The 15469-nt window shown below is 45.7% G+C and overlaps 1 protein-coding gene across 1 annotated transcript in view; it reads right to left on the bottom strand.

Annotated features, from left to right (window-relative positions):
* FBXO18 (F-box protein, helicase, 18) overlaps positions 1 to 15469 on the bottom strand; it is a 51296-nt gene that overhangs the window by 9583 nt on the left and 26244 nt on the right. Inside the window, 9 exon segments of the mRNA XM_011974920.1 lie at positions 3904 to 4010; positions 5947 to 6072; positions 6913 to 7110; positions 7723 to 7798; positions 9840 to 9961; positions 10052 to 10151; positions 13218 to 13354; positions 14019 to 14105; positions 14188 to 14275. Coding sequence (XP_011830310.1) covers positions 3904 to 4010; positions 5947 to 6072; positions 6913 to 7110; positions 7723 to 7798; positions 9840 to 9961; positions 10052 to 10151; positions 13218 to 13354; positions 14019 to 14105; positions 14188 to 14275 — 1041 coding nt within the window.

Raw genomic sequence — 15469 nt, forward strand, 5'->3', positions numbered from 1 at the left:
AATTCATGAGGGCTGAACGTGTGAAGGGCTAAAGCCTCTGATAATGCAGATACAGTGCAGTTTTTGAAACCCAGGAGAATGAAGAGAACATGTGTAAAAAGTATCATTTTTCAGCACTTACTGATGGCAGTGCATACCTGGTTAAAAAATAAATAGCAAAGGCGCAGCCGTGCAACAAAGCAAGGTAGTGCCTATCTGCTGAGATGGCAGTTACCCTCAGAAAGCGGGGGCGGTGGGGGGGTGTCACGATGGCCAGGGGCCACCAGGACAGCTCTGTGATGGCTGGCAGATCCCATCTTCTCATCTGGTGGATGCTCGCAACATCATCATTTTAAACTGCACTATGCTGTTTTTTATATTTGTGTTATATTTAACAACGAAATACTGAAATTTGCCTGGTGTCACACCTGTAATCCCAGAACTTTGGGAGGCTGAGGTGGGAGGATCACTTAAGCCCAGGAGTTCAAGACCAGCCGGGGCAACATAGTGAGACACTGTCTCTACAAAACAAAAGAACAAACAAACAAACAAACACCAGCCAGGTGTGATGGTGCACGTCTGTGTTCCCAGCTACGTGGGAGGCTGAGGTGGGAGGACTGCGCCTAAGCCCAGGAGGTTGAGGCTGTAGTGAGCCATGATCGTGCCACTGCACTAAAGCCTGGGCAACAGAGTGAGGCCCTGTCTCTTTCAAACAAATAAAGTTTAAAAACTGGGATTGGAATTATCAGTATGAATCACTGGTTTTTTTCTTTCTTTTCAAAAAGACACATTTCCTAGCTGTGCCTCTTCAAAAGATGAGCAATCAGCATCACTAACAGTGAAAAACCAACCCGCTCCCGTGAGCCTCCTTATGTGGCAAAGCACACAGCCCGCTCCGGCCTCCCATGGGGTAAGCCTGCCAGAGACGCAGGCTTGAATCTAATCAAGCCTCTACAGCTAACTTCCAGTTACTGGAAAGCCAGGACAGGCAATGGCAGAACAAGTTACACAACCACGCCAGGAAGCAAACTAAGAATGGGAACGCTCTATAGGATGAATGAGCCAGTTTCTGCAATGAGACAAGAGCATGGGAGAAGTGGGGAGGGAGTCCCGCACAGCTCTCTATTAAGTAACTTAAGAGACAAGCAATCAAATGTTGGTTTGGACTCTGACTTGAACAAATCAACTGTAAAAAAGCATTTCTGAGACAATCATAAAAGCATAAGCATGGATTGGGTAGGCGAGGCCACATATTATAATATAAAATATGAAAATGGCACGGTAGTTATGGGAAAAAAAAGTACCTATTTCTTGGAGATGTGTACATATAGGTATATGTACATGAGTATTTGTATATGAGTGTTCAGTGTGTTGCTTTACTTTTTAATGTCTTAAAATTTTCATAAGCAAAAATGAAAAGTCCCGTGTAGCCCGTGTTTGTGAGATGGTATCACTGCTCGGTAATACCCCGCACATTTCTACCAATTGACAACGTGGTTTTGTTACAGGCCTGACCACTTCTGTAACACGACTTCCATGAGAAAACCATACTAGAGGGTCTAAAAGAGCACTTATAAATCAAAGTTGATGCAAAAATGTTTGTGTAGGTAGAGTTCATCTGTACATAATGATTTATTATGCTTAACTCCTGGGGATACTGGTTTAGAGATTTTTTAAGGTCACACTTTTCTTTAAACCAGAGGTCAGCAAAGTACACATGGGCCACATCCAAACAATGCCTGTTTCTGTGAATCCATTTTATTGGAACACAGCCACACTTGTTCGCTAATGTACTGTCAACAGGGACTCTCGCATTACAGCAGCGGGGCTGGGTAGCTGCAACAGAGATCATGTGACTTACACAGCCTGAAATCTTTGCTGCCTGGCCCTTTGCAGAAAAGACGATCCATGTGCCAGTAAAGATGCAACCAAAGAAAAAGGGCTTCAGTTCTAAGCTCTGACACTTAAGCTGTTGCACTCAGTGAAGCCCAGGTAAAAAGTTGCTTTGGGAAAAATGCATCAGATTTCAAATTCTGGAAACATTCCTATGGCCAAGTCAGTCTACCTAACAAAGGCCTGGAGGAAAAATGACAAAGGAGACACAAAAAATGTGATAAATATGCAAGCTAATCAGTTTTATGCAAGAAGCTTTTGCCCTCTGATGAGTCATTGTAGAGTATTTATTTGCAAAGCTTCTCCCTTTTAAGTTTTGATATTATCTTCCTCAAAAATGTGAAGAGAAATCCTATTTGTTCACTTTCTTGTCCGTCTCCCCACCTGGATGGGCTCTATGAGGGCAGGAATTTCCCTGCCCACTGTTATGCCCCAGTACCCAGAAAGGTGCTTGGCAAGTGTTAGGCCCTCGATAAATACTCCATTATGAGCATCAGGGATCTACTACACTTAATACCTCTGAGAGTTGAATATCATTTACTCAAAAGTGGTGACCGCCCACCCTGCCTGCACCCTGTGGTTCAACCCCAGAGCACGTATGGCAGTATGGCATGGCTCACCCCATGACAGTAGGCAATATGGAACTGAGAATAAACCATCCTGCTACACACAATCTTTGTTTTGGAGACAGCTAAGCAAGAAAGAGTATTTATATTAACTTTTACACTTAAGTTTTAGGTTTCAGGCTTAAATATCTTGGGTTCAGGGAGAGATGGACTAAGTAGTAACTATTAGCTCAAATTTCTGTTCTAGTTTCTGACGGGTTGAAAAGACTAAATGGTTTATACTCCAGCTGTTTAGGCAGAAAAAGAGATAAAAATAAGTAGAGTGTGAGAAGGTGGTATGTGGGAAGGGTAAAGAGTGAGTGCTGACCAGCTCACTTTTCCACATGTCTGTGACAAAGGCCAGGTACCTGAACACTTACTCTCCCCGGCAAGGATGTGTTCTTCTGAAATGTCTATTGGTAGCAGCAGCAGATGCCATTTCAAAACGGACTAAAGAGTGAGAGGGAGGAAGGCTGGGTGCACAAAACCTTCCTGGCATTTTTTCCCTATGAATATTGAGTATAGGGGCCAAGCAAGGTGGCTAACACCTGTAACTCCAGCACTTTGGGAGGCTGAGGCAGGAGGATCACTTTAGCCAGGAGTTCGAGATCAGCCTGGGCAATACAGCAAGAACCCATCTCTAGAAAAAAAAATTAAAAACTAGTCAGGTATGGCGGCATGCGCCTGTAGTCCCAGTTACTCAGGAGGCTGAGGTAAGATAATCACTTAAGCCCAGGAGTTTGAGGAGGTTACAGTGAGTGATGACTGTGCCACTGCACTCCAGCCTGGGTGACACAGTGAGATCCTGTCTCAGACCAAAAAAAAGAAAAAAAAAAGAACTAATTGAGTAAGGGAGAAATTAAGAAATACATGACCACTGCCGGTATCTTTTTTTTGAGACAGAGTCTCGCTCTGTCGCCCAGGTTAGAATGCAGTGATGCCATCTTGGGTCCCTGCAACCTCTGCCTCCCAGGTTCAAGTGATTCTCCTGCCTCAGCCTCCCGAGTAGCTGGAATTACAGATGCATGCCACCACATCTGGCTAATTTTTGTATTTTTAGTAGAGATGGGGTTTCACCATGTTGGCCAGGCTGGTCTCAAACCCCTGACCTCAAGTGATCCGCCCGCCTCAGCCTCTCAAAGTGCTGGGATTACAGGCGTGAGCCACTGTGCCTGGCCCACTGCTGGTATCTTAAACAGAGCTTTTTAAACTGATTTAGGAAATGACTTAGAAAAGAACCACATTTTTGTTTCCTTGGTTAGAACACTTCTTATACTGGTCGTCGGCCTTTGCACATGCAAGCAGCGTTTCTCTTCCAACCCAGGATCCTGATCCGAGGGCCTCTGAAGGCTCCAGGTCAGCCCCTCATGCAGACTAAATAACATTCAATGGCATCAAGTTAGCTCATGCTGCCCGTTCCGCTTACCCCAGCCAAAGTCAAAATGTTTTCCAATGATTTGGTCATGATGAGACGCTTCTTGGCTCGAGTTACTGCAACATACAGTAAATTCCATTCATCCTCAGAAAATGACTCTAAACAAAGTAAAGGGGAAAAAATTCAACTAAAAAGCCTTACAAAAGCTTACAAAACCTTATGTCTCATCTAAATGTTTACTAGCCCCCATCCATTCCCTGCAGAAAACCACTCAACATTTGTTGGCTGTAAATACAAAATTTTCCTACAAATGCCAGTTCCAAAAACAAACCAAATCCCAGCAGACTAGTGGCACAAAATACTGGGTTTTATTTAGTCCTGCTACGTAAATCCTGGGAATGTGTTAATTGGTTATTCGACACCCGCAACGTGCCAGATGGCTGTTTACAGTCATTATGCCAGTTCTCACAAAAAGCCCATGAGACAGCTGGGGAAACCGAGGCTTAGACAGGTTAAGTCACTCCTACAAACAAGGCCTTGGCTAATCAAGGGCCTGGGAGCTGGACCGAGTCTGCTTGTCTCTTTCCATTTCCTTACACTGCCTCTGGACTGCCAGACTCCCATTGGAAATGCCTGACACTGTCACGGGACAACAAGGAGGACACACAGGTGTGCTGTGTGCTGTGTGCTGTGTGTCTGTGCTGCCCAACCGCACCTCTCATCTCCCATCTCGATTCACCACACAATGGCAGGAACTCAACAAAGAGCAGCAGACCCAACAGCGTGCAAAAAGCTGCGGAACTGTACACTTTGGATGGGTGGGTTGTGTGGCATGTAAATTACATGTTCTCCAAAAAATTACATTTGTAAACATGTAAACCAGAAGGGCGAAAAAGGTGGTACTATAGTAAACTTCTCCATGGCCGCCTCCCTTCCTCTCTCCACTCCAAATCATGTTCTATATTCGCCAGCAGTCACGAATGCTGTGGTTTCCATTTTCAGCATGCCAATGTGTGCTAGGCCCCAAATTTCCAACCTACAGTTAACAGACAGCTTTGTTTGTTTGTACATAAATTTCAAACGGTTTTATTCTAAGATTTAAAATCAAAGCAACAGCACTGATGCTCAGAGTACAAATTTATTACAAAGCAGCCTTGAGTATAAATTTATTACAAAGCAGACAAGGCCAGGCACAGTGGCTCACACCTATAATCCCAGCACTTTGGGAGGCCGAGGTGGGTGGATCACCTGAGGTCAGGAGATTGAGACCAGCCTGGCCAACATGGCGAAACCCCGTCTCTACTAAAACACAAAAATTAGCCGGGCATGGTGGCACGCGCCTGTAGTCCCAATTACTCTGAGGCAGGAGAATCGCTTGAACCCGGAAGGTGGAGATTGCAGTGAGCCGAGATCGCACGACTGCGCTACAGCCTGGGTGACAGAGTGAGACTCCATCTCAAAATAATAATAATAACAACAACAACAATAGCAACAACAACAACAAAGCAGACAAATGTCTGTGGTGGCTCACGCCTGCAATCCCAACACTTTGGGAGGCTGATGTGGGAGGATTGCTTGAGCCCAGGAGTTTGAGACCAGCCTGAGCAACATAGTGAGACCCCCATCTGTACCAAAAAAACAAAAAACAAACAAAAAACAGACAAATGATACAGAATGCTTACTACTTCTCCTTTTGTGACTTTCTTATCTCTTTAATAAATGAAGAGGAATTAATTAAAGGAATTACTTGGTAAGCAAGTAAACTATACGTTAAAGCTTTCATGAGGCTGGAGACTCAAAGTCTGATGGTGAAAAACCTGGAGCTGAGAGCAGCGCGGGGCTCACAGGGCCACCACAAATATCATCACCCCACACGCAGCCCCCAGAGGGGTGCGCCTTGGGGAAGTTTTGTTTTTTAAAAAACCACAGTATAAGAATCAAAAGTTTAAGACTAGGAGGTGTTTTGTGGTTCTGTTTTTCCAGAAGTGCCCTACCAGGAGGCCACAGCATCCAACAAACAACAAGGCAGTGAAAAGGAACAATTCAGTCACCACTCACTACAACAGCACCTGACACTACCCGGCCACCTCTTACCAACTCTGAAGTGGGGAAGCTGGGGCAGGTTATGCCGGGCACAAGGCACTTTCACAAAATCATCCAAAACATGCACAGTGTCAAACTCCAGGCCTTTGGCTTTGTGCACAGTGCCCAGAATGTACTCTAGGATAAAAACACAGCACACGTTAGACGGGGCTTCAAAGGCAAAGAAACGAGATGACAAAAACATACATGCTTCCCACTTGACTCTGAACTCGAACAGTTCTTGCCTAAGTGCAGTTTTGTGGGAAAAGGGGGAAAGAGGAAACAACTGTCGGGAACAGAAAAAAGAAAAAGATGAGGAGAGAAGCTGAAAATTAGTTGCAGGAGTTAGTGCCTCTCAGAATCACATCCCAGAGGCCAGAGTGGCTCTACCCACCCTCTGGATCTAACACATGAAGGGACAGAGCCCAGAAAAGGGCTGCACGGCTTGCCTGACATTACACGTGGCAGACCTGGGACTAGAAAATCCCATTCTACGGGCTTGAAAGTAGAACAGAAATAAAGAGCCCCTGAGGAAGAACCAGAACCCTGCTCCCCTCTCCCTTAAGCAATAAAGCCATCTTTGCTCAAAGATATTTCACACAGGGAAGAAAACAGCAGAAGAGGCCAGGCGCGGTGGCTCACATCTGTAATTCCAGCACTTTGGGAGGTCGAGGTGGGTGGATTACCTGAGGTTGGGAGTTCAAGAGCAGCCTGGCCAACATGGCGAGACTCCATCTCTACTAAAAATACAAAAACTAGCCAGGCGAGGTGGCGGCGCCTGTAGTCCCAGCTCCTCAGGAGGCTGAGGCAGGAGAATTGCTTGAACCCAGGAGGGGGACACTGCAGTGAGCCAAGATCATGCCACTGCACTCCAGCCTGGGCAACAGAGCAAGACTCTGTCTCAAAACAAAAAAAAACAGCAGCAGACCATCTGCTCCTCCTCCTAGAGGGAAGGTAAAAACCAACTGTTTCCCTTACCTGCAAAGTCCAAATCTTCTATATGGCATTTTTCTATCCTTTGCACCAGCTCTGGAATCCTGATGTTATACTTTTCAACAACTGCGATCTTGGCTTCGAGCTCCTTGTCCTCCGCAGCGGTCACATACCTCTTGAAGCCACTAAAGCCTTCTTTGTGCACCCATCTTCTGATAAATCTGTCTTTAATGACGAGGTTTTCTAAGGAGAACACACGCACAGGTTAAGGTGACACAAGCTCCACTCACAGATGGTGGCAGGTGCTGCACGTTCCTAAGCAGCCGCACAAGAGCGGACGGTCTTAAAGTGGGGAGACCCAGGTTCCAGGCCTGACTGCATCACTAACTCGCTGTGTGTCCCTGGGCAAGTCAGTGCAGTGCAGTGGCCTCTCCGTCTCCGACTGAGGAGCAAAACCCTAGGCTCAAGATCCTCACCTACTTCACAGGGATTTGAAATAGCGCAGTCAACAGGAAAAGAAAAGCGCTATAGAAATGTCTGACACTACCACTTGGGGCCCACGTGGAAGTGTACAACGTATAAAGTGGCCCAGGCAGACAGAAAGATGCAGGGGAAGACAGCCTATGGGACCAGTGTTGGAAAGAGACTGAGGCTCCTGTGGGGAGGATCTGGAAAAGTCTGTCAGTACCTATGAAAACAGGAGGCCTGAGGCACCCCCCTCTTCATGGGAAGAGAGCTCTAGCTCTCCCTTCTCTGGAGGGAAACGAGTCCCTGACTCAGACCGGGCCTGCTTCTTTCTTGTCCCTGTCCCTTGGGTGCTTCCTTCCAATGCACCAAGGCCAGGCGGGTACTCACGTTTCCTCCGTTCTTCCTCTGGCTGAAGAAGGATCCAAATATCAATGATTCTGTCCAATCCAAATGATTTAATCCCCTGAAAAAGTTTTTTGGTGGGATTTTTGTTTTTTTGTTGTGTTTTGTTTTGCTTGTTGTTGCTTCAACAAAACAAAATAAAGCAAATACAGGGATGGGGTTTTGAAATGAGATGGTTTCTTGGAAATGGATCTTGAGTTACACCCAAAGCACAGGCGGCAAGCAGGAAACTTCATGAAGCAGAAAGCGCGAGGCTGCCACGTGGCCTGAACCCTCCCATTCTAAGATACCGCTGCTGCCTCAAACTCTTCCTACTCTTTTTAAAAAGGCAAGATCTATAGCTGCACGCTGCTTTCGCATCAATAAAAAGGCAAGTTAAGCACCTTCCAGGAACCTGAGACGATTCTAAAGAATACAAACGGTGCCTGAACACAAAGTGCTTGGCATGCACATTTACCACTGTTTCTTGTGAGAAAAGAACTACAGGCTGGGCACGGTGGCTCACACCTGTCATCCCCGCATTTTGGGAGGCTGAGGTGGGTGGATTACTTGAGGCCAGGAGTTCAAGACCAGCCTGGCCAACATAGTGAAACCCGTCTCTATCAAAAATACAAAAATTAGCCGGGTGTGGTGGCAGACACCTATAGTCTTAGCTAGTCAGGAGGCCAAGGCACGAGAATCTCTCAAACTGGGAGGTGGAGGTTACAGCGAACCGAGATCCCGCCATCGCACTCCAGCCTGGGTGACAGAGCAAGACTCTGTCTCAAAAAAAAAAGAAACTACAGAATGTCTCTAGGTCCAGATTCTTCTACATTTTAACAGGTCAGCTCCTGGAGGAGACAGCCTGACTGTGCCCTGTTTAGCCCAGATCTACGCTAAGCACTGGCTGGGCTCTGGCACTCACACAGCACCAGGCCCCATACAGAAGACAGATACGACCAGGGCCTCACACTCCAAGGGCTTGACATCTTTTAGGGAGGGACACGTAAAACACTCACATAAAACTCACATAAAACAGCGGGCAGAATAACACAGTTGACATTATAACCCACAATCAGATGTGTGGTCACGTGTAATGACACATGGTACAGGTGATAAGTGGATTTAAGAGAGGTAGAGAGAACCACTCGCTTTACATCATGCCAGTGTGGATGATATTCCAAAAATACTACTCTCTTACAACAATGACTACAGCTAAATTATGTTATTATTTACCAGACCAAATACTACAAGGTCATTAAAACAGTAATGAAGGAAAATATGCCTATGTGTTGAGTGAAAAACAGCATCCATTTCTAGGTACCCTATACTTGCAATTATGCAAAAATACACATCTATAAGGACAAAGACAAAAACAGCAAAAATGAGAACTATAATATGAAATACTGGGATTATGTGTTCTTTTTTAGGTTCCAAAATTTCTATACCATTGTTATACAGTCTTTATAAATAAAAAACTTAAAACGTCTTTTGATGAGGATTCATTGCTATATTCATTGAGTGCCTAATGCATAGTAGGCTCTTGAAAACATTTCCATAAATGAATGAGGGAATATCTTTTTGTCATATAACTTTGCTTCAGGGTTAAAAATGCTGTAAACATGCCACTGAATCCTTCTAACTCCCTGTGAAACAGGTAAGGCAAGGCATTATTTTACCTCAGAGTGGAGAGAATGAGGCACACAGAAGCTGTGACTTGCCCCCAGCCACACGCGGTTAGTGACCAGTCAGAACTAGAGCCTAGGTGTGTACTCCGCGTGTTGTCAGCTCAGCTGTTCTCACACTAACGACAACACACAACCAGAAAAGCTTCCAGTAACCCGCGGCCTCACTGGCATTGTCAAGGGAAGAAGGGCATTCATTGTTTAAAGAGTGGAAACTAAGGTCCCCAGCCCTTCTTGTGTCTGCCTTTCCAGGAATGTTTCACTGGCATAATCGGAATGGCCTGGGATACAGACCAGCCATGGTGCAGCCCGGTGGAAAGAGTCAAAAACCCAAATGCTTTCTTGCATGATAATCCCAATGAAGGCGAACATTTTCACTGGGTATGTTCATCTACAGCGTTTCTGTGCATGAAGTGGTCAACAGAAATGTACTCTTACCCCAATCAAATGTATCCTTGAAGGGACTTCCCCTTCCGTCACCCGAACGGCCTCATCAAACACGTTGGCGTTGGTCCGGGACAACAAGGCCACTTGCCCCTTTGCGTCACCTCTAATGCCACCTTTAGGGAGAGAGCACAAACTCTATGGCAAATCGAAATAAAGACGAAAACTTTTGTAACATAAAAGAGAAAAGTAACTCAAAGCCTTACTCTGATGGTTTCCTCCAACCAAAGTCTTTTTCCTGACTCTCTTGCAAACATCCAAGATAGTAGCTCCCACATAAGCTATTTCAACACCAAACCGAAAACTCTGGAAAACAGCAAGACAGAGGGAATCAGAAGCCCGCCCTGCGGTGTGTCCGTGCGTTTCCATCACTGCCACCACAGCCCGGGCAGGCCAGACCCGACAAGTTCTTCCTGACCCCCCGCACGGAAAGCGAACTTCACAGGCTCACTTTCTAGGCCCTTCACAACCCGGCAGTCTTTATTTTCCGTTATTCTCAACACAAATAGTAAAGTTTTCTTTTAAGCAAATCTACCCTTTTCTCCAAATCAAATCTAGTGAAGTCTAAATCATACAAAAGATTAAGACAGGGTAAGGAGGGCTTCTCCCCTTGCCTTTGAGATCCCTCTCCACACTACCTTTAAAACCACTGCCCCGCACCAACCAGCCATGGCAGAAGCACTAGCACCTGCACATTGCCCATGTTGCCCTGCCTCAGCCCATGCTGCTTTCTGTCTGACTTGCATCTACCAAAGTCACTTCCTAACCTTCAGAACTCAGCCCAAGACCCTGCTTCCTTCACCCCTCCAGCTGGCAAAATATCATTCTTCCCTACACTCAGGGTGTGTATGGCCTGTTTTCATGCCCACACAACTTCAGGTGCTTTGGTGAATAGCAAACGAAAACTAGACTTTAAACAAACACTACTTTGTTACTATAAAACTACTCTGAGAGAACCATAACTGAAATTATAACATAAATATCCATGAGTTCATATTTAGATAAATGATTGAATATTTAAATAGATGGGATAGAAGAAACAAATCTCCTTTGCAGAAGAATTCCAAATAATTTATGAAGATTCGTGGACACTTACTCCTTGAGTGTATAGAGACTTCCTTCCAAAGCATCCAGTAGGGAAAGGATGGAAAAAAAGAGGAACTCTACAGTGGAGAAACCTGACAAACACTACATCAGCCAGGTGGTCAAGGTCAACCTCAAGTCATGAGCCATGGTGACAGCATGCACCTCGACAGCATGTGATGAAAATGGAGCTTCACCTCTGTGGTCTTCCTCCCAGAACCCAGAACTCTAGCCTAACCATGAGAAAAGACATTAGACAAATCCCAGCACAGGGGCAGCCTACAAATGCCTAACTGGAACTTCTGGAAACTGTGAAAGTCACATGAGAAATAGGGAAAGTCTGAGCAACTGTTACAGCCAAGAAAATCCTCATGACACATGGCTACATGTAATGTGGGATACTGGATGGGATCCTGAAGTCACAAAAGACATTATTTCAAAACTAAGGAAATGCAAATGAACCACGGACTTCAGCCTATAATAATGTATCAATGTTGGTTCATTATCGTGACAAGTGTTCCACATGAATATAAGACGCTAAGATGTTAGTAATGGGAAACTGAGTACAGGACATATGAGAACTCTCCTCTCGATTTTTCTGGAAATCTGAAACTATTCTAAAAAAATATTGTCTATTAAAAGAACAAAACACCTCTGCACTGATGCTACCCTAAATCACCACAGCAGCAGGAGCTCAAGGGAAGAGTAACAGAGGCATCTACGGAACTTTCAATAATATCACAAAACACAGCACAGTTGATACTTTCATCCAAGTGAGACATCTCTTCTTTTTTTTTTAATAGACGGAGTCTCGCTCTGTCGCCCAGGGTGGAGTGCAGTGGCGCGATCTCGGCTCACTGCAACCTCCACCTCCTGGGTTCAAGTGATTCTCCTGCCTCAGCCTCTCGAGTAGCTGACACTACAGGCGTGAGCCACCACGCCTGGCTAATTTTTGTATTTTTAGTAGAGACACGGTTTTACCATGTTGGCCAGGCTGGTATTGAACTCCTGACCTCAAGTGATCTGTCCTTCTTGGCCTCCCAAAGTGCTGGGATTACAGGCGTGAGCCACCATGCCCAGCCGAGACATCTCTTCTAAGTAGAAATGAGTTTCTTAAAAGCAGTGGTTCTCAAACTTCTGGTCTCAGGATGCTTCACAATTAAAAATCACACTTAAAAAGCCTCCAAAGAGCTTTTATTTACCTGAGTTCTATCTATCTATATTTACCATATTAGAAATTTTAATTCATTTAAAAATAACGATTCAAAACTATTTTTTTTTAAAGACAGAGTCTCACTGTGTCGCCCAGGCTGGAGTACAATGGTGCAATCTCGGCTCACTGCAACCTCCACCTCCTGGGTTCAAGTGATTCTCCTGCCTCAGCCTCTCGAGTAGCTGACACTACAGGCGTGAGCCACCACGCCTGGCTAATTTTTGTATTTTTAGTAGAGACACGGTTTTACCATGTTGGCCAGGCTGGTATTGAACTCCTGACCTCAAGTGATCTGTCCTTCTTGGCCTCCCAAAATGCTGGGATTACAGGCATAAGCCACCATGCTCAGCCAAAAGCCTCTTATGTGACGACATAAAGAACATATCTTTTGAAATATATTTCCCAGAACAAAGAAAAAATTCACCAAGAAGAATGGCACGATGTTCCATTTTTGCAAATCTCTGCAATGCCTGGCATGACAGAAGACTGCTGGCTTCCTGTGTTCACATCTGCATTGTCTGCTGTGATATGCTGTCTTGGTTGACACACATGAAGAAAATTCAACCCCACGCAGACATGTGATTGGAAAGGAAGGAGCGCATAATAAACTTTTCGCATAATCAAGGACACTGTGAGTTGTCATATTCATTATGGGAGAGTTTGCCAAAATTTTAATTTCACTTGAAAGCAAAGATGTTATTTTTGACAACAAACACTGTCAGTTATTTTCCCTGAAGTCGCAACTTGTTTCATTCGTCTTTGAAAAAGTGCCAAATACACAAGTCTGAACAACCAGCGCTGGTCTAACAACTGTTCTAAGTACAAACACACAAGGCGGCAGCAGCCGTCAGTTCACAGTTCAGCCGCAGCAGCTCTTCCTCAGATGACCGCTGTGCACGCACCCCTTATGAAAACAGTCTGACTTGGCAGACCCCGAGAACCACACTTTGAGAACCACTACTTAGAAGCAAGGATTTGCTAGCTCTGGTGAGCCTGGCATACCACCTTGCACAGGGCCCAGCACGCAAGACACTGGGAGGGAGAAGAAATGGCTCCGATGCAGAGCGTGCACTTACCTGCGTGAGATAGAAGACGTGGGTGTGGGGCACTGTGAACAGGGCGTTGACCGCACCCCGGAAGGTATAGATCTGCTGGTGCGGGTCCCCTACAAAGATTTTCCCACATGGCTGAGACAGAACTATGTTCATGATAGCTGTAACCAATGAGAGGAAAAGTGAGAAACCTTGAGGCCTCCACCTCAGGCAGCAAAAAGAAAAGGACAAAACACTTCCGTGAAGCTAAGCCAGGGCACCCTGGACCTCAAGGTCGCCTTTTCCTGCAGGACAGGCACACTCCCTCAAAAGCAGCTATTTTATAATGGACAAAAGAAACAGTTTCTGGTCCTAGGAATGCAGATTATGTTTCGCCCTGGATGAACTGTTGGAACTTAAGAAAACAACACAGGCAAATCTAAAATGAGGCAAATTGTCTTTAATGTTACAGCACTCGAAATTGACCTACAAAGTCAGACTCATTAACACTGTCTGTTCTCTCTTAGCCACTTGAGAAACAAACAACACAAGCTTTTCCCTCTCAATGGACGATCTCTTCCCACTGAGCATGAATCTAGATCCCTATCGTCTGCGGGTCTACAACTTGGTCAACATGTTAAGAACAACCTAAGTAAAACCTATGGTGACAGAGAAATCTGCTTGGGTGAGGGCAAGGGGCAGCTTGAAATCCTAAGGTGATTAAGAAGATCCTCTTCTTTATCACAAATAAGAATAATCAACTTAGTTCACACAGGTGTCCTCTTACATAATCATAGTGCTGTTTCTACGTATTTGAGACTACTGATGTCCTGAACAGCGTATCACCTGGTGTGCAGTCCTGGGCCTCATCCACAAAGATGGCGTCAAAAGAGGCCAGCAAAGGCTTACTCAGCTGCCAGAGTTTCAAGTAGCCTAAAATAAGGAGAGAGGCAGAAGTTGTAACTCCAGGAAAGCAGTCCCACTTGCCAGTCCCCGCCATCCGGCAGCTGCCTACCGTCATGAGTCATCTGGTACGCCTCTTCTGTGCACTCCCCCAGCTTCCGCATGTTATCCCAGAGGCGGCTTGCTTCAAGGACACCATTCTAGGAAGGAAGGTATATGGTAACCCAGAGTTTGAGACCCTGGCAAAGGCAGCACCCTGCAGTCACACTTTCAATTCCTATACAGCAGTGGAGCCAGGGCATCATCACAGAAGGGGGACCGCAGGCACCTCCCAAACCTCCTGGGTCTCCTCAACAGCCTCTCCACGCCACAGAGGGTCTCCAGTGCTGAGACAGGAAGCAGCCAGGCCATGCCACGCCCATGACAGGCAGAGGTCATAACAGTTAGGTGAACCAGAAAAGGCCAAATTGTTTTTCTAGATTTATGACTGATTCTTAATTCATAAAAACAATGGCAAATGAAAAAGACTTGATAAAAATAAGAAACAGACTTTCCCACTAGCAAAATCTATTCCATAGAACCAATAACCCAAGAAAATCAGAAGAGAGATTCAAGCCTTCAGTTAAGATCAGACTTGAGGTCCAGAAACCCCAGTGACAAGCTCTTATAAACTCGGGCAGGTCGTTCCATGTCTGCCTTCTCGTTAAATGGGAGGACTATTCTGAGGCTTAAGTGAGATGGTCACCGGTATCCTCCACAGGAGAAAATATTCAACAATTCACAGCCATTCCCATGGGCCCACAGCCTCACCCTCCCACCCTCAACCTCCTACGAACAGCTCTGAAGAAGTGAAAGAAGAAATAATGCTGTCCCATACTCCCTGTTTCCCCATCCTCAGATCCCAAACACTTCCCATTTCCCCAATCCTCAGATCCCGAACACTTCCCCTGTTCCCCATCCTCAGATCCCTAACACTTCCCGTTTCCCCCATCCTCAGATCCCTAACACTTCCCGTTTCCCATCCTCAGATCCCTAACACTTCCCGTTTCCCATCCTCAGATCCCTAACACTTCCCGTTTCCTATCCTCAGATCCCTAACACTTTCCCTGTTTCCCCATCCTCAGATCCCTAACACTTCCCCCGTTTCCCCATCCTCAGATCCCTAACACTTCCCATTTCTCCCAACCTCAGATCCCTAACACTTCCCATTTCCCCATCCTCAGATCCCCAACACTTCCCCTGTTCCCCATCCTCAGATCCCTAACACTTCCCCTGTTCCCCAACCTCAGATCCCTAACACTTCCCCTGTTTCCCCATCCTCAGATCCCTAACATTTCCCCTGTTTCCCCATCCTCAGATCCCTAACACTTCCCGTTTCCCCATCCTCAGATCCC

The sequence above is a fragment of the Mandrillus leucophaeus genome, unplaced genomic scaffold (genome assembly GCF_000951045.1).
Source record: "Mandrillus leucophaeus isolate KB7577 unplaced genomic scaffold, Mleu.le_1.0 Scaffold15, whole genome shotgun sequence".
NCBI classification, from domain to species: Eukaryota; Metazoa; Chordata; class Mammalia; order Primates; family Cercopithecidae; genus Mandrillus; species Mandrillus leucophaeus.